Here is an 18,557-nt window from a genome sequence, read left to right on the forward strand (position 1 = left end):
GCAATATCGTTATTTTATTGTTTTTAAAGGCATCAAGTTTTCAAGCATTTATATTGCTTGATTCAATAGATTGAACATACTATAAGACTGATCCTATCAGAAATAATAATAATAATAATATAAAAAAAAACACCTTGATTATTATTGTTTTATTTTACTTTTTTTTTCTGGACCTTGAAGCTCACCTGTATCCTATCGGAGTAGTTGTCCAGCAACAACACACCAGAGCTGGTCACTTTCTTTGTTTCCACCATCGTCTTCAGGTCAGCCAGCAGATTCATGTGTTTGGACATGTCTGTTGCTAGCACCTAGGAACCCCCAGAAAAAACAAAAACAAAAAAAAAACCACACACACAAAAAACAGAACAGACTCAGCTCAGTGTTTTTCTTTTTGTTGTTGTTTTTTTGGCAACAAAACAACAACTTCTTTTGTGATCACTGAACTTACGATGTCAATGACCATCTTTCGCAGTGATTGTCGCTGTTTTTTGGTCAAGTTTTGGAAGATGTCACAGTTCTCCTCTTGCAGTAGCTTGAAACCAACTGCTAAGTGGTGGTTCTCCAACACTGATGAGTCATTGTACATCAAGGCTAGCTCTGAATCTGCAGGGAGGACAGAATCAATGATTCTAGGCGTTAACGTTTAAGTAGAAAAATATGTCTTATGCTCTGTGAAACGAGCACCATCGTGTTTTATGCAGACAGCTTTCCTTTACCAGCTTCAGTTGCTCTGACTGTTGGAGTGCGATAATGTGAAAGAGGATCAGAGAAAAGAAAGGGGATCCTTATCTGATGCTCTTTTGGTTGACAGTAGATCGGTCGGGTGACTCCTAACTAGGATGACTCATACCGTCTTTACTGCAGGGTTTCCCTATTTGGGCTTTCAGGGAAACACTGCACAGTTTGTGTATGTTTGTGCGAGGTGTATGAGACCGGACTATGTCTGTTCTGCACTGATTAGTAACAGTCTTATGCAACATTTGCAACGGCCTGCAGGATGGTCGTTTAAAGCGATGCCGCCCAGTGGATATAAACTCTGTGTTTTTGGCATAAATTGCCAAATTAAAGCGGCGTCCCCTGGAGCCATGATGAGGGTGAGTCAGTTAAAGAGGCATAGCCAGGGTTGAGATTGTTGCTCAAGGACACATTTAGTAACACAACACCATTAGCCCGCTGTGTCGGGTTTGAAGCTCAGCTTACCCTTTCTCAACATTTTGTTGCACTGAGTCAAGCTTTTACTTTTCTTGGTTTAGAGACATTCTTTATGTGATTTAAACCAGTCTCTACTGGAAGACATCAGAAATATTGAACTTATGCTTCTGCTTTTTATTTGCAAAAAGAAAATTAAAGGTGAAGTATAATTTTCACCTTTCCAGTTCAGAATTATGCCCAATTTTGGGTTGATCTGTCATATAAAATCATAATATAACATGTTAAGTTTTCTATTCTTTGCTTCACAAAATGTAAAAAATAAATAAATAAATAAAAATAAAAGTTCAGGCAGCATGAATACCTTTTACAAGATACTGTATGGCTTATTTTAAATTATTAGAAAATCCTATTTGAATTTCTATATTTGTTAACCTGATGTGTTTGCTGGCAGAAGCTCATATTTACACTTACTGGTGTTGATGAGGAACTGGTTTGAGACTCCGGGATGGTCCACATCATGAATTGCACTGGCAAAGATGGCAGCGAGGATCTCAAGGTCTGTGAACACAGCCTGAGGAGAAAAAAACGGAGCATGGGCAGGGTGAAGGAGAGAACATTGATTAGACTTCGAGTGGGGGAGTGGGGTTTGATTGAAGCCGACTGTAAAAAGCATGTGATGCGTGTTTATGAGCAGACGTCTGAGAATGTCTCTGCATGCGAGTTTTACCTCAAGGGCAGGGGTGGATAGCAGCACGTGAGTTGACTGGGTGACGTCAGCAGCATGGATGTTGTTATGGTAGGCCACATCGGCATGATAATGGTCTTCTAAGGTCATCAGGTATGTTATAAAGGTGTCGAGTGGAATTTTGAACGTTTTTAACAAGTCTCTCTCCTGAAAGATCAAGAAACAGAAAGCATTTTTTTTTAAAAGGGGAATAAGGTTGAATATGAGATTCCCCAGACTTCTCATATTCTCAGGTAAATATAGGAATATTTACCTGAAATATTGTGTACATCATGACTGTCAGTGGCCGATTCCCAGAGAATTCTGAGATTTTAAAAAGATTAAGGCCCCATTTGTTCACATGTTCCAGCTCCTACAGAAGGATTTAGAGACACAATCAGAACGTGTGTGACACGCCGGGGCTGTTTCCATCGGTTCCTGTGAACATGCAAACACACCTTTGCCAGCTCATCCTCAGTCTCCGTCTTGACGCCGAAGCGAGGGATGTTTGAGTTTGTGAGGCTGGAAGAGTGTTGCAGTTTTTTCACTCCACTGATCTGAGACATGGGCTTGTTCTTCTTCTCCTTCTCTTTCTGTGTCTGCGGGGACGGCATCTCCACCTCATGTTGTTTGTCTGCGCCGTAACAAGTGATTGTGAGAACACCTATTAAGGTCTTTTTTTTTTTTTTTGATCTAAGTAATTCCTGAGTCATCACTCACCGAGAAACGTGCTGGAGATGAATTCAGACACTTGGTTCCCAGATCGGCTCATCTCTGATAGGTGAGTCAGCTCCCGATTCAACATCCTCTTAAACTGAAACGAGGACACACACGCAAACATGATGGCTTTGACAGCGTATAATACAGAAAAATAAAAAGCATCACAAGTAATTGTTTTTCCAGCTGCTCACAAAATCTGAGTTCAGGTGCATCTCAATTAACAAGACCAAAAAAAAGTTTATTTATTTCATCGATTTCGTTTGAAACATTGAAACCGTACTATATACACAAAAGTTAATTTTAAAGATTGTAACTTACACCTCATTTTCTTAGAAAAACAGAATTTTACATAAATCCAACAAAAATGATTTTGACTGATTTTCATTGCTGCTCTGGTAATTTTTTTCTACTGTTAATATTTTTCTTCCACTAAATTCTCCATTAAATTAGATTGATACAGAGCTGCCTGAACTGACCGCTTCTTTAGCAATGAATTTTTGTGTTTTAACCTCCTTGGGCAGGGTGTCCATTGACTGGCTGCTGAACCTCCATAAAGTGCAGCATAACATTAACATGTGTGATAAAATCACTTTCCATTGGTATGATGTCATTTTCTAATTTTCCAAGAAAATTGATACACAAATAGAAAGAAAAAATGGGAGAAATTAAATCCCCCAACATGCTCACCTATATTGAAATACAGTTCTCATTAATAAGAACTAAGGGACTGAAAATAGCGAATAGAGTTTATGTATTTAACTTCACAGATGTTTGAGTCACTTGCCGTTTAAGTGCACAGAAACCGTGGAGTGCCAGTTAGATAAATCAGTTTCATCTGCAGATGTTTAAATTTTAGAAATGTCTAGTTTCATCAGAGAAGCAGCTCCCAGGAGTCATCTTTTTTTTGGTTTAACACACACACAAACACACACACACACAGGGGATCATAGAGGACTACTGCAACAAACACAAACGAACAATAACCCAGATTCCCATTTTCTTTTAATTTTTCCACTGCCACACTGCCAGCCTCTTCATCTTGCTCCTCCGCATCCTCATTCCCTCTTCTCTCCCCAGGGCTATGCCTATCTATAAACACAAACCCAAATTTAGCCCTGGCTTTTGATCTGGAGACCCAAAAGACATTTTGATCTAGATGAAAACATTTTAATCTACAGATTTTCCAACATAGCTGCAAAAATGAGAAGCAAATGGTAAAAAGGGTGTGCATGCAGAGCTCTGCAGATCATAATAAATCTATCGCTGAATTGTGATGTTATATTAAATAACGGTCTCTTTAACCAGGCACAAAAGTATTCATATCATTTATTGGTTTTTGTAAAAGAATGCCATAACTATGCAAATCAATTAAATCAAAGCAGAAAAAAGCGCTTGAGTTTTGAGATTCTACTGTGTAAAAAAATAAAATTATTACTTAAAAAATATAGACAAACCCAACCATCCTGAGTACTGCTGACTTGTCATTCATTAAATGAAGAAGAAATAACCAAACACTTATGAATGAACAAAGAGAGATCGATTCTCTGTGGCCTAGAATCTAAATCTTATGTGTGTTTCCTGAGGTTTATATGTAAACCTGTCATACATCGTCATTTGTTCTGTTCAAAGATACGTCCCGATTGATAAGGGATCCAGAACAGACACACCTATGAAAAATTATTCTGTGGTCGACATGTTGGTGCAGTTCTAAATATAGCAGATTGTGTGTTCATTAAAAGCATCATCCAAATCTGTCTAAAGCTTGATTTAAAAAAAAAAGAAGAAAAAAATCAAACTCTCTTTCACACGTATAATGATAATGTTGGTGTAAAAGACCGAACATTGAAGCTAAAAAACCCCAAAAATCAACATCAGGGGAACAATTCTTACCTTTATGTAACCCCAGGAAACAGAAAGGAGATAATTTGCTTCAGGCATTTTGACAAAGTAGATCCAGAAACAGAGAGGGTACGAATATATGTCCTTGTGAAGTGCTCACACAGACAAAACAGAAAAACAAAAGCAGCCCAGACTTCTTTCTTATACCAAATGTCAACCTTAGGAACCCTCAGAGCTCAGTTCAGAGTTGAGCATTTGAACAGGGTCCACAAACAAAGCTTCATGTCCCGGTCCTGTGTATATCCACAAACGTGTGCCGATGTCCCAGAAAGCAGAGAAGAAACGCAGATTCTGGATGATAAACGGCACGGAAGTGGCTCTCAGAGGGTCCAAACACAGCATACTGAGATCACACACACATACACAAACTCTTGGATATAGGGACACACTGCTGGGTCTCTGAATAATTGATGATGGTGCGGAAGCTTGGTATATGCCAAAGCAACAGGACAGTAAAAAATAAATAAATAAAAATTTTCTATGAACTCCTCCCAAACAGGATGGGCTGCCTGCTTCTGTGTGTGTGACACACTCTTCCATGTGAAGAGCACAGGCTGCCTCTCTCACCATGTCACACAACGGCAGCAAATCAGGGTAGAGAGTCTGAGCTCATCATAACCTCTGATTGGCTTGGATTGGAGCAGACTTAAGACTACCTGCTGCTTGATTGGCCACCACTGAAGTCAGTGGAAAAATCTACGCTTTTTCCTTTTCCTCTAATTCCTACAGTGCAGCAGGATGTTGTTTCGTGCATGTAATGTGTAAAAAAAGTGCATCCATATTGGGCTGATCCTGTTAAAACAGTATGTGTGCTTGTGATTACAAATGAGTAGCCTCACCTTTTTTGCAGCATGATGTAAAAGTGCGAGTTACCTCACCCGACATGTTGCAGTAATAATAAAAAATCTGAGGTCACCCTCCACCCGAGTATCCATGGGCGGTGAGTCACGCTAGCATCAGTGATGATGATGATGTAAATATGGGAAAAAAGACACATCAATCTTACAAAAAGAATGAGCGTCAGTTATCTGAAATGGGCTCAACAGTTGCCCGATGTGTTTTTCACTGCACTCAAAAGGCTTAATTACAAACAGATGTAGACCTTTTAGAACATGGGTTGCTTTGAATTTTCATTCAAAATATGGATGAACATTTTCCTGAGAAGTGCACAAAACCTACGAGGTTAAATAACATATATTTGTAATATTAACATGAATGTGTTTTATTCTTCTGACCGAGAAGCTGACAGAAAATTTTCAGATCAAAATTCTTGAGAAAGGGACAGTTAATTTTGTTCAATGCAAATAAATGCGTGCTGTTTAATATCAGAGTATAAGGGACATTAAATTAGTGTCGAAACCTAACTACATCATCCAAGGCAGGACTGTGGAACAAAAAGCAGAGAAGGACTGTTCTTTGTACAGTACTGGGAAACAATTTCAGGGGAGATTTCAAAGAAAATGTGCTAATATGCACCAACATACTTACAACTGAAATGCATTGAGGCAGTCTCAGTAAAGACTGGGTATACAGTTTTTTCCACAAATGCTACAAGAACAGTAATTCCTTACTCTGTTTTATATATATATATATATATATAAAATGAAAATCAATAGAACTAGCATGAAAACAAAATAATTATGCCCTTTTTCTTTATATGTTTCTCATAAACATATAAAAGAATGGAAGGACATCATATTTCAAGCTATCCCTATAAATTGTTTGGAAAACCCATTAACTGTATAAGGTGTATATAACTGTAAAAGGTGCTGAGCTTATCCTATTTGTTCCAGAAAAAGGCAACAGCATATCAATATTCCAGATTTATCAATAAATTTTTAAGAATATTGGTCAAAAACTTTTTTTTTTTTTTTTTTTATTTCAGGTTGGTGCTACTAAAATATGCCTAATAACTGCACGATAATTATATATTTATCCAAAATTTTCAGACTTAAGGTAAAATGTGATTTAATAGTATGATTTTACAAATAAATACTAAGAAAATTAGAAAAAAACAACAACAACAAAAAAAAACTAAAGATGTAGAAACAAAAGAATTGCTAAAATATTCCACATTACTATTTATGTCACATTACAGAGTAGTTTAATTGCCTATCGCTATGACACTTGATATAAAACCTCCTTTCCATTGGAAGTGTCATTTCATGAATTTGCTTGTAAACATCGATCTTGAGCGATACTCCTACGGTCACTGAACACGTATGAGAAGGAAGTCTTTTTTTTTTTTTTCTTTATATGTGTGCATACATGCATTATCTTAGTGAGAGCCCAGCGGTTGCATGGATTGAAAAGAGACCGAGCATGTCTCTGCTTACTTTACACCCAGACTCAGCAGCCAGCCTGGTACTGTGAGTAATTTACAGCTACGCTGGAGCAGATGAGACCACCTGCTAACTGACATCCAGAGTCTTTGACTAACTCTGAGCCAAGCAGGCCAGCACAAGCTCTCCACACACAAACACATGCACACACACTAATACGCTTGCAATTTATCTCAAGATGAATAATACAGAAATAGTGCTCAGAGACACTCCACCCTGTGTAACTCACTTTTACTGTCACAAACACACACGTACAAAAGCACCAGCTTAGTCAAGAGGTGTGAACACACACTATTGGGTAAAAATTGGAAAGTGTCACACCTATCTTAGTTGTGACTTGTGTGTAATTTGTTCCTCAGAGGAGCAACCAAAAATACCCATTCCCTGCTGTATATAGCCCTCAACACTTTCGTGTCTCTATTGATTTTTTTTTTCTTTTTCTCACATTCAGCATTTAATCTGGCAGCAGACACCCCCTCTCTTCACAACACAGACAAACTGCAGTGCCTGTCTTCAATGAAAATACAGAAGTCAGTTCATATTCCATCCCACACAGTTGTTATAAAGCGGAAACATGAGGGCATACATTGATAAACAAACTACTTCTGACCAACCTTAAAAGAGAGAGAAAGTACAAGAAGTTCAGCTGCTGTAGAATGAGTTTTAGATGTAAGAATACCACTAAGGAACACGGTAAAGGCCTGTTTTAGACGCTGCTTTATAGTTATTATGGGGCTTGAGAACACTGCCATACAATTACAGTAAAATTCAACTAACAAAGCTGTGAGAGCTGTACTTGGCATTATAAACTTAAACAGTAAGATACAACCTACAGCCAAAAGAATGAGTAGAACAAGTGGATTTTGGGGTACTTTCATTTGAAAAATAATAAGGTTTGAGACAATCCTAAATAATCAATCAGGTCCAATTATAACATTTTTAAATGTTCAGTATCAGAGCCCCTGCTATATTGTCTACAGTTTGCTGTTGTTGGTGATTTTTTTGTCCAAAGTATCCAAACTGTTAGGAAGAACCCGTTAAACCCAGATTTATTGATTGCAGCTAACACAGTTCTGGTCGAAACCACCACATCTTGGGTCTGAAATAAACAAATGTTTTTCTCTTGAGAAATACTTCAAAAATTTCACAAAATAAAAATGAGCATGCTCAAGCATTATTCTTTAATAATTAGAAGAGCTAAAGAGAAATAAACACATAATATAAGCAATATATTGGATGTTAAAGCGGTGTTCTCACTGCACCTCTGTTTATTTTATTTAGTTGAAATGTTGGTATACTCAGTCTGATTTCAGTGCTTCTTGTTTTTATGGAGTAACTTTATCAATAAATAAATAATAAAATCCTAACAATCAAAATGGTTTTTACCCGTAATTTTCACAAATTGACAAAATAGAAACTGTTACTTCTTTGGCATCTCAATTCAAACAATATAAACAGAAGTAAGAATGACCTAAAAGGGTTAAATGACCTTTTTTGAAGTTTGACTGTGGGTGTTCATTTGTTAGTAACATAAAAACCAAAATAACAGAAGACAAAGACCTTATTCCCTTATTCTGACCCATTAGATGAAAATTTAAATGAAAAATGGACAATGACATTTTCAAATATTTTTCAAGAACTCAGATGATATTAAAAGAAATCTAAATTGGGCCATCCCCAGAAAATGTTACATTTTCTTTCAAAACATTGATTTATGGGCTTCCTGCTCATATGCATTGCCAATTATGAAAAAAAGAGAAACCAAGCATTCAGTGAAAATCCCTCTTTATCCCCTGGTCATAGGTCAAAGTGACACTTTCTAAAATCTCTCCCCTTTTATCTACAGTGACCTCCAAATCTGGCGATCAGACTTAAGCAGCACACACTGTTCTCTCAGCAGAGGCAGAAAAAGATTCAGAGCCAAACACAAAGGGTCACTCTAAAACAGAGCCCTCATCAATTAAAACGACTGATTGAATACTTTATTATAAATGCAACATGAATGTAAAGCTAGTCTTTGAAATGTGAAAAACTTCAGGAAGCATGCCCTTCGTGAATATAGCCTGCCGTTAAGTAACACAACAGTTTTAGGGCACAACTTGCATCATCATGTAGGTTTTTTTTATTAATATACTTAAAGATTAGAAATTCAAGAAAATGAAGGCTAGTTTTGTTTTAATTGAATCCATTTATTTTAAGGGAATTTGGGCTGATCTTTCAACGTTCCTTCATAAATGTCTGAAGAGTTACGTTGAGAAACAAAAAGCAAAAACAAAATAAAAAGTTTGCGGGCCTCAGACACCAGGTGATCACTAAAGATGCATTCGTTACCTGTGATGTTTGTGTATGTGTGCGAGTTAGTGGAGAGATAGCAGGGCGGCCGGGCCTGTGGCTGTTACCATGACAACTGGAGATAGCTCTGCTGGTGAGCGACGGTGAGGCAGAGCTGTACTCTTGATTTCTCATCTCTTTTAGAAATCTCCTCATGTCTAAATGAGGCCAAGTTGTGGATGGGCTAATATTAGAGGTGAACACTGTGCAAGTCCTTTGTCTTGTCTGCCCTCGCCATCTCGCCTCACCGTGATGTCTTGTGACATCACGGTGTGTGACATCACGAGGACCCAGTGCTCATCAGCATTCAAAGCGACGCAGCAACCTCCTTCCACACACGCGCACACGCACACACACACACACACACACACTGGAGGCAACTGAGCATGCTCATACCTGGACTCCCTGCCTGCATGACAATGCTACCACAAAGATGCACGAAAACAACACAAACAATTGAACTTTTGATGTTGATGCACTACAGAGTACATAGCAGAAGCAGGTCATGGCAACTCGAGCATGTTCAATCTCTACCTATGAGAGGCTCACACTCAGACAGGGGGACATTATTTAAGTAATACTGCACTGACAGCTACCACACATACTACAATCAGTAAAATCAACAGTGCATGATGCACTGGAGCTTTCTGTTCTTTTCTTTATTTATCAAGATGTGCTGATCATGAGCATTATGCTGATAGTAACGCAGCATGTGAGCAATCAAACAACTACATTATTGTCTACGACAACATACCAGCATATACAGCACTCGACAGGGTGTATGGAAGAGGAGCGTCCTTGGAAAAGGTGTCGGGTGAGGACTGACAGCAGAAAAAAATTAATTTTCTTTCATAAATTATTTGAAAAGGGTTGAGATCACCCTCAGTGCTGAGCAACTTCAGCATACAGTTATTTAATACAGAAAAACAGAGTAATTCTAGGGTCAATTGACCCTGACCTGAGGCCAGACAGTCAGAAACTCAGAAATCCAATCTTTTTTCTATCAATGAACAAACACCTAGACATCACTAGTCTGGCTACACACAGCAGGGTGGAGATTTGAGTGATTTAAAACAAAGAGGAACCACAGAGATCTTACATGCTATTTAAAAAGGGAAATACATTTTCTACGACATACAGAGACATGTCTGAGATTTATTAAGGCTGCAAAAGAGTGAGCAAGACTTTTCAGTGGACAACAGGAAGGTTGATGGCCTCTATGAGTTACAGAACAAACAGGAATGTTGGAATGTTGGTTTCTTTTGGAAAACCTTGAACTTAAGGCAATCATAATAATTGTATAACTTTAAAATTTAAAATGCCAACTTTTAATCACTTCACCTTTGTTATAAAGTAGTAGTAAACTCTTTCTTTACAGGAAATTCGTATAATGGTGTTCTTGCATATAATTTTAGTGCCTAAAAATAAAAGGGGATTAATTTAAAATCTGTATCCAGAGGTCAAAACTTTACAAAATTAAAGTCTGCGAATTTTGCCCAGTCAAATCTGATCATTGGATCTCTGTAGCAGACCTTGCTTACAGATGTTTGCAACAGTGCAACTCTAATAGAGGCAAAATATGGAACACAAATATAGAATCCTAAATACCATCTATACATACTATCACACCCAACTTAAAAACTTCAATGGACAAATTCAGACAGGCATTTTGATGACCAATAACAAACAAACATATTTTAGTTAACTCTTTGAGCAGCTTCTCCATGTTTTAAACAACTTAGCATATTCATTTTTAAATTATTATTTGGTCTTATCAACAGACATTGCAAAGAGATAAATATCTAACAGCGGAAAAACATTTTTCACTCATCTCTTACCTTGTTTGAGGCCATCTCGCTGACCGAGTGTCTTGTCTGCAGCGTCTCCAGCTGGTCCAGGCACCAGTCCAGCTCCTCCAGGGTCTCGGTGGCCAGTTTCTGATAGGCCTCCTCTGCGGGGGCAAGACAGGAGGGCAACGGGTCAGTGAGGGCCCGCTTCAGAGGACGAGCGGCCGGTCCGGGGTCTCCCACCCCACAAACGGTTAAGCTGGGATACCCCGAGTAAACATATGGGTGACTCTTCATAATGGAACAGGTGAGCCAGCTGTGACGGCCTGGGAGAGGGGCCTTTCTCTGTCTTCGTATGCCACCTTGCAGCACAGCTGGAGCGAACCTCGCTGACTGTTTGCAAAAAAAGTTCAGTTCTGCCCTCTCAACCTTGGATTTTTCCTTAAATGCAAACTCAGCTACAGTCCCCTGGAGTGTTGTGGTTGTCGACGGGTGGCGATCTTGCCACCCTGTTAGTTCTTTGCCCAGATGTTAAGCCTCCAGCAGATGTTCACACGGACTAAACGCAACAGCAAGTAGGAATAGAGAAACTTGTCAGACTCATTCATGAGCAGCCGTACACAGCGAGATGTGGAGAGAGTATTCTCTCATTCTTAGAGGAAGTGTAATTCCAGTCATGTAGCAGGATGAACAACAGTCTGTTTAGCAGGCCCATGTCTGCTATCGGATGGACAGAGAGGAGACAGGGATGGTGGGAAGAAGAAGAAGATCCGGTGAGCACCTCAGAGCCAGTCGGCGTCCACAGGAGTCCAACTGTCCAGCACACACCAAGCATGTCCACCGCACCAAGACATGGTCAAACAGCACAAAGACATTTCACTCAAACACACACACACACACACTCGGAAGCAAGCAGACACACATGTTTACACATACACACTCACACCAGCTGAAAAGCTACCCATAACACATCCTGGTTTTGTCTCCTTTGCCCCCATGCCAATAATAAAAAATTAAAAAAAAACGAAAAAAAACATCCACAGTATCCAAGAAGCAAGTGGGTATAAGCTGGCTCTGTGTGTCTGTGCCGGATGGTGTATCCTACAGATGCTGTGTAAATAGGTGGGGGGGTAAGGAGGGTGGGCTGCAGTTGCTTTGGCGTCCCTGGTAGCCAAACGTGCTGCTCTCCCTAAGCTGTACCTAAAGCCTGAGAGGACTGCGCCGTGGACGGGGAAGGGAGGCACACAAAACACGGAGTGGATAAAAATAAAAATAAGAAGAGGAGCCAGAGCTTGCAGCTCCAAACGCTGTGTGTGCATGCATGCTTATATGTGCTCAGCATATCAACACCAGCAAAAGCAGAGAGATAGTTGACAACAATATGATGAGAGTCTCAGCATCACAAGCTTTCCACATGACAAATTTCTCTCCTTTTTTTTGTCTCCAAACAGAACAGAAAATGTCACCATGCCAGACACCAGTTTGTACTGATTCCCTTCATAATGAAGAAAGCAAAGGATTTTAATACTTTGTGAAAGAAAGTGGTGGTTAAGAGGTTGGGAAATGTATTATTTCAGCATTGCAGCCAACATTTATGTGTATGCCTAAATGCAGCAGCAGTGCCAAACGTGGAATTTCTGTTGTCTTTTTAACACTGAATTACTGACGTCTTATTGCTGCAATTGCATATGTACATTTTATCTCATGAGTATTTTGAATTATAAGAACAGTTTCGGTTTAATTAATCTGAAAGGTGTTTTTAGATCATACAATTTGTTCAGAAAGGACTGGTGCATCCTTGCGCATTTTTGAAAGGACTATTTTTTGTTACTCTTGACTCTACCTCTAAATCTTTAACATCTCATATGCAAAAGTCCAGTCTCTCCTGCTTCACTGCCTTTAACATTCTCTTTCCCTTTCTTGCATTTTATGCTTCCTCCACTGCTCATCCTTCCTTTTGCCCCCCCTTTTTTTGCCTCTCTTCTTTCAACCTTTCAGCCTCCCTTTTTTTTGTGTGTCACCGTCTTTCTCCCCCGGTGTGGTGTCAGTGGCTCGGGTGCTACTCTTTCTGACAGCAACTGCACTGACGTCAATGACATTCTTCTCATGCTTAGTGCGACATCAGACACCGGCGCTCGGAGAGGCCACTCTGCTGCACAGACGCAGGGTTGGAGCCAAACTATGGAACAGCTTAACACCGGAGTCGGACTGGCAATGGAAAGGAATGACATTCAACGAGTAACAGGAGGGGAGGGAAGGGACAAGAAAAGGAGGAACCCTGACCCTTGATCAAGGTAAAAGCATGTGAACTCTCACACATTTCAACCACAAACTTTACTGTGCTGAATAATGAAGGAAAATAAAACTCAGTTTTTTTCTTTTATCAACAATTTGTAGGGTGCTGAATATAAACGCAAGGCACACTTTTCAGATTTTTATTTGCGCAAAGTTTTGCAAACCATGTATTGTTTTTCTTCCTCTTCTACCACTTTCTTTTAATTTATTATGGAAACGCCTTCCAAAAACATACAGAGATATGTGTATTATTATAATTTAGACTTAGATATATATTTTTTTTTTATTTCCTAACGTATTTCAACAAGTAAATCTAATAAAACTAGAAAGCCCCAAGATCCTCAAATCAAATTGCAACTTTATTGGTCCTGGGAAAATCATTGAGATAATATTAATTATGCTCTTTTATTGCTTTGCTCTGCAAGCTGGCTTGTTGCAGAGTCAGTATGCTTGTGCATATGATGATCGGTCAATACTCTGATGTAATGATGCCCATGACTCACAGCTGTCACCACTTTATGGCAGGAGCAATAATGGCTTGCAGCAATAGGATTGTGTGCTAAATATAGCACAATGTCACTGGGACCCCGATGATTTCAGAGTGTCACATCTGAAATCACTCATGATTTCAGATGTGACACTCAGAGAACTGCTTTAGATATAGTTTTAATGTTGAAGGGAAACGTGACATATTCACTATTTTGAGTACCCTGTTTTGCACTTGTAAAGCCAGTAAATATTTTCACTTTTATGTAAAAGTGCTTTTTTTTTTTGGCTCTGTGGATGTCTTTGCTATCATGGTCCTTATACTAAAATGTGAAATGTGAAAGGTTTATCGGTTTTGAAAGTCATATGTAGTGTCTTGGCAAACATGAGCTGAGTTACAGCTACTGAAAGTGTTGGACTGTCAATGGTGAATCTTTTCTAGCCATCTGATACATCTGATACAATCTTCACAATGCCATCAGAAAACCCATTCAGAAGAGACCAGACAGGTTGTGCAGTGAAAGATGACTGTCTAACAGGTAAAGGACAGCTGTGAATACACGTTCAATAACCAATGACTCTTTTATGCTGGCACTGTCTATGTCTGAAAAAAATTATACTTGATCACCATGAATATAAATATATAAAGTAAATATAAAGTAAATCAATAGTAAAAAAAAAATCAAATGAAATCAGAATATTTATGAGAATGAAAACAGAAGATGAGAAGATCTGCTGGTGAAAATAAACATAGTGTATAACATTGAAATAATTTTCTCATTACATTTCTCATTTAAATTTCTTACCTGTAAAGGTGGTCTTGGTGATAGGGGGTGGGTTACACATGGGTGATCTCCTGTCATAAACAGACACATAATATTATATGTCACTTTAAAATTCTGACATTTTGTAGAATATTGAAACACAATCTGTAACAAAGAAAAACAACATCTATCATTGGCTCAGTAAATAGAAAGGACCTTGACTGTTAGGAGCTACTGCAAAGAAATCACTCAAGGAGCAATTGCAGTACTAAAAACGAACAGCAGAGGGCAGACACAGCCAACTGTACAAGACGAGTGTGTTTGAGGCATCCATTGGCTGAAATACAAAATTAATTTAATAACTGTACCTTCAGTGTTTTGTAATCCTATAAAAATAATAACCACTGTGATTCAGCTCACTGCACTACTGTCTTTCTACAACATCCCCGACTAAACAAACTGGTCAACTTTTTGTAGGGTCCTGAACATAAATCCATTGGATAACTTGTTTACATGTTTAGAAGATAGTAAAATATCTCCTACGTGTTTGGATGTTTAAGGTTGGAATCATGTAGGAATTAGGGGCTGCATCATGTCACGCCACTCATTTTACCTCAGCATTCATAAGTAATGAAAGCAGCTTACTTATTAGATGCTCTGTCTTGCTGTAGATTGGTTAATGCACCAAAGTTGTTCCGTACAGTTCTCAAGCTTGCAAGAACCTGAGAGTGGGATACGACTGATTAGGATTCAATCAGGCACCGATCATCACAATATGCAACATTAAGACAAATTCACATACCTGTGCAAATGGCGTTACAATCATATCGTCACCATGACTGAAAGAAATAAAGAAAGTGGAGTCTATGTTAGTGGAAATTCCCATACTGCTGAAATTTGACAATATGTTGTGCTCTGGAACCTGTTAAGCTGTAGATATGGGGTAGGAAAAAGCTCTGTTACCCCAATGTTTGTGCTGTGGAACAGTAACTGTCTGAGCTGAAAACAGAAAAGCTCAACAACTTTGATAAAAAAATGAGGAGCAAGGCCATTGAGAGCTTCAAAAACAAATAATTAAAGTTTAAAGTGTATTCTAGAATGGAGGGGGAGTCAGCATAGTGAAAATACATTAAGAAAAATATAAAATATATTGGAAAATATCAGAAAATGTTGAAATCAGAATATGATTGCGACATTTCAGCATCAGAACCTATTTTTTGTGCTTAATCACAGCAAGGCTGCTGTGAAGAATGCTAGCTTTCTATGCACCTGTGAAAACATCCCTAAACTTTTTCCCATTGCTTTCCTTCTCTTCTTTTAAAGGAAAACAACAACTGATTCTATTATCAATAACTCAATTATTTTGTTACTTTAGCTGTCTAGCACTTTGGTCAACTGTTGTTTTTAAATGCGCTATCGAAAAAATGTGACTTTGACTTCAAGTTGAAGTTTAACTTTACAGATTAAATATTAATATCACAAACTTTTGATTTACCTGCACTGATTGCCTTGGGCGTCAAGTGGTTACCTAAAGTTTGAGGCGCAATAAGGTTAAGCTGAAAAGCCTTGGCTGAAGTTCATACCAACCCAAAAGGTTGGTATGAACTACTATTGACGTAACCAATAAACCGAAGACAAAGATACACACGGACTGGCAACAGGTGCAGCAAAACAGGTGTGTGTTACTATGACAATGGCTATTCTGTTGCAAAAACCCCACAGCTACAACTTTTCATTCATATGTCCTTTCAGCATGTGAACTGGTATTTGTGGGATAAAAATCAAATGAGATGATAGCTTTTTCTGTCCTGTGCTCCTAAAACACAAAAAATTAAAGAGATTTAGCTAAATTAACTTAAAAAAAAAAGCCTGACATCTTGTTTAAGACCATTCAAAAAATTAAAATGAAACTACCTCAGTACAAAGTTCACATTTTCAACTTCCTAAAATAATGGTTTAAGTCATATTTTGCCAAAACGGTCACTTTTTCCCCACTGTTTTTGCCTAAATCATTTTGGCAAAAAAAAAAAAATTGACTTAGGCCATTATTTCAGGAAGGTGACTATATTATGCTGCGTATCGTCAAAATGCATTTGCACCACATGCTTACTCATGAGTTAGGGTTAGGATATGTGACACCACACAACCATGTGTTGCTCATGCACTCTTCCCCTGAGGTCTAGAACTGGTTCTTAAAACATCCAGCTGCGACAGAGCCACCAAAACACAAAAGCCCCCACTGAGATCGACAGATGCACATTTTATTTGGGTGGATTGTCTATGTGTTATAAATGAAAGGAAAATCTTTGTGCCACTCACATGTCACTGGCAATGGAGGAGTTTCGGGACATGGACTTGGGGGAGAGGTCGTAGTCGCTATCCGAGCGGTAGAGGAACGACTCTCTCCGCTGGCTGTGGACAAAGTTGGCCTGCAGGATGAGGCCTGAGCCCGGGCTGGCCATTGGGTCCAGGGGGCTTCGACCTGACGACGTGCCATTGTCCACATCAAAGCTGCAGGCAAAAAAAAAAAAAGAAGAAGAAGAAGGAAAAAGGGTATTAAAACATGAACAGTTTTTTTTTCAGTGGGTTTGTAAACAAAGTAAAAACTGTAAAATTTGCAATCCGTTAGTAATTGGGCATAAACATTTTAAAAAGCATTGAAGTTATCTTTATATGGCAGCACTGTTCAACATTGTTCAACATTTTGAATATGTCTGGAATTTAATTTAAGAGTTGAGTGTGACTTATCTATGCATGTTGTATAAAGTGCTGACAGCTATTGATATTGATAGCAAATATATATATATATATATATATATATATATATATATATATATAGACACATCATCAAATCATGGTAATGTGTGTACAAAAGTGGGCTCCTACTCTATTTTCAATCACTTATGCTTGTAATTTATCACAGCAGGTTTTCTCTCTAGTCCCAGAACATATAAATCTACTCACACAGAACCACACTCAGCACGCTTTATTCCAACCCTCAGTGCCACAGGGAATACCTCAGTCCTGATACTGCTACTGACTCACAGCTAAGCAGTGTTTTTTAACCAGTGACACCACTTCCTATTGGGATGTCATGCTGAGCTCCTTAGTCTCCAAGGTGATTGTGCACCCAAGTGATGACTAATGCATATCTACAGAGACACCTGTCTCATCGCCAAGGCTGGGACGCAATCCTATAATCTGGTCTGGGGAGGATGCTAAGGTCAGTGTGGGATTCCCCTCGACACAATGCGTAATACCCAGGAGGGTGACGTCTCCTTATCTTATCATAATCATCATAGCGATGCATAACAAAGAAAAAAACAAAAGTCTTAATTCAGCATTGGCTCCCTTCTAATACTGTTAGAGAATGAGCAAGCCTGTGCATGTGCGACAGCCTAAAATATGCAGAGTGAACAGTTATTGAAATGAAATCTTTTTAAAGTTTGATGGTGTGTAAACACGGGTTATGTGTTGTTAAAAGTCCCCCGATATTAAACGTACCTGTGTAAATAAACGCATTCATTCAAAGTAAACCGGCTCCTTTCCTTTAACTCCGAGATAAAACCTGACTCCTTCTGGTAAAGTTACAGAATGCCTGCAGGTATGGGAAAAACCCTGGCTTGGTTTGTTCAGACAATAGAACAAAAGTTGGAAAATAAGACCCACAAATATGTTGCCTACTTTGTATGAGAAAGTAGAGAATCGAGACTATAGGTTTTACGTAAAACCAGTCTTTAAGTAAAGCCAATGTATCCAAAGATACATTCTTAAATGAATCTGTTGATAAGTTCCAACAGTACAACTGATATATTATCTAACAAGAAACAAACTGAGAAATTAAGGAGGTCAAGCAGAGTACAGCAAAGTTGCTCTGTTCTCCTCATGAGCTTTAAAGGTCTTTTTGTCATGAAAATTCCTGGATTTGGAAATGTTGTCGACTTTTTACTCAATGTTTATTTCTTCATTCTGTAGCACATGAATGTTTTGCCATGTGAGTCACACCAAACACACCGATCTCTAACAGATGTTAAAGACAGTTTAAAATGTGAACACA

At 38.6% G+C, this 18,557-nt stretch overlaps 1 protein-coding gene across 6 annotated transcripts in view; it reads right to left on the reverse strand.

Annotated features, from left to right (window-relative positions):
* Positions 1 to 18,557, reverse strand: part of pde4d (phosphodiesterase 4D, cAMP-specific) — a 154,754-nt gene that overhangs the window by 4,446 nt on the left and 131,751 nt on the right. For 5 of the 6 annotated variants that reach the window (XM_007548146.2, XM_007548143.2, XM_007548145.2 and 2 more), the window contains exons 2-13: positions 16,820 to 17,011; positions 15,303 to 15,339; positions 15,146 to 15,222; positions 14,543 to 14,592; positions 11,007 to 11,119; positions 2,597 to 2,690; positions 2,335 to 2,510; positions 2,151 to 2,249; positions 1,880 to 2,044; positions 1,624 to 1,723; positions 449 to 603; positions 186 to 308 (exon numbers count right to left, since the gene is read on the reverse strand). In XM_007548146.2, the coding sequence (XP_007548208.1) occupies positions 186 to 308; positions 449 to 603; positions 1,624 to 1,723; positions 1,880 to 2,044; positions 2,151 to 2,249; positions 2,335 to 2,510; positions 2,597 to 2,690; positions 11,007 to 11,119; positions 14,543 to 14,592; positions 15,146 to 15,222; positions 15,303 to 15,339; positions 16,820 to 17,011 (1,381 nt within the window). Of the gene's footprint in view, positions 1 to 185; positions 309 to 448; positions 604 to 1,623; positions 1,724 to 1,879; positions 2,045 to 2,150; positions 2,250 to 2,334; positions 2,511 to 2,596; positions 2,691 to 4,486; positions 5,496 to 11,006; positions 11,120 to 14,542; positions 14,593 to 15,145; positions 15,223 to 15,302; positions 15,340 to 16,819; positions 17,012 to 18,557 lie in introns of those variants that run through there. The other variant, XM_007548150.2, reaches the window with a different exon arrangement.

Source organism: Poecilia formosa, unplaced genomic scaffold, assembly GCF_000485575.1.
Source record: "Poecilia formosa unplaced genomic scaffold, Poecilia_formosa-5.1.2 Scaffold25, whole genome shotgun sequence".
Classification (NCBI taxonomy): Eukaryota; Metazoa; Chordata; class Actinopteri; order Cyprinodontiformes; family Poeciliidae; genus Poecilia; species Poecilia formosa.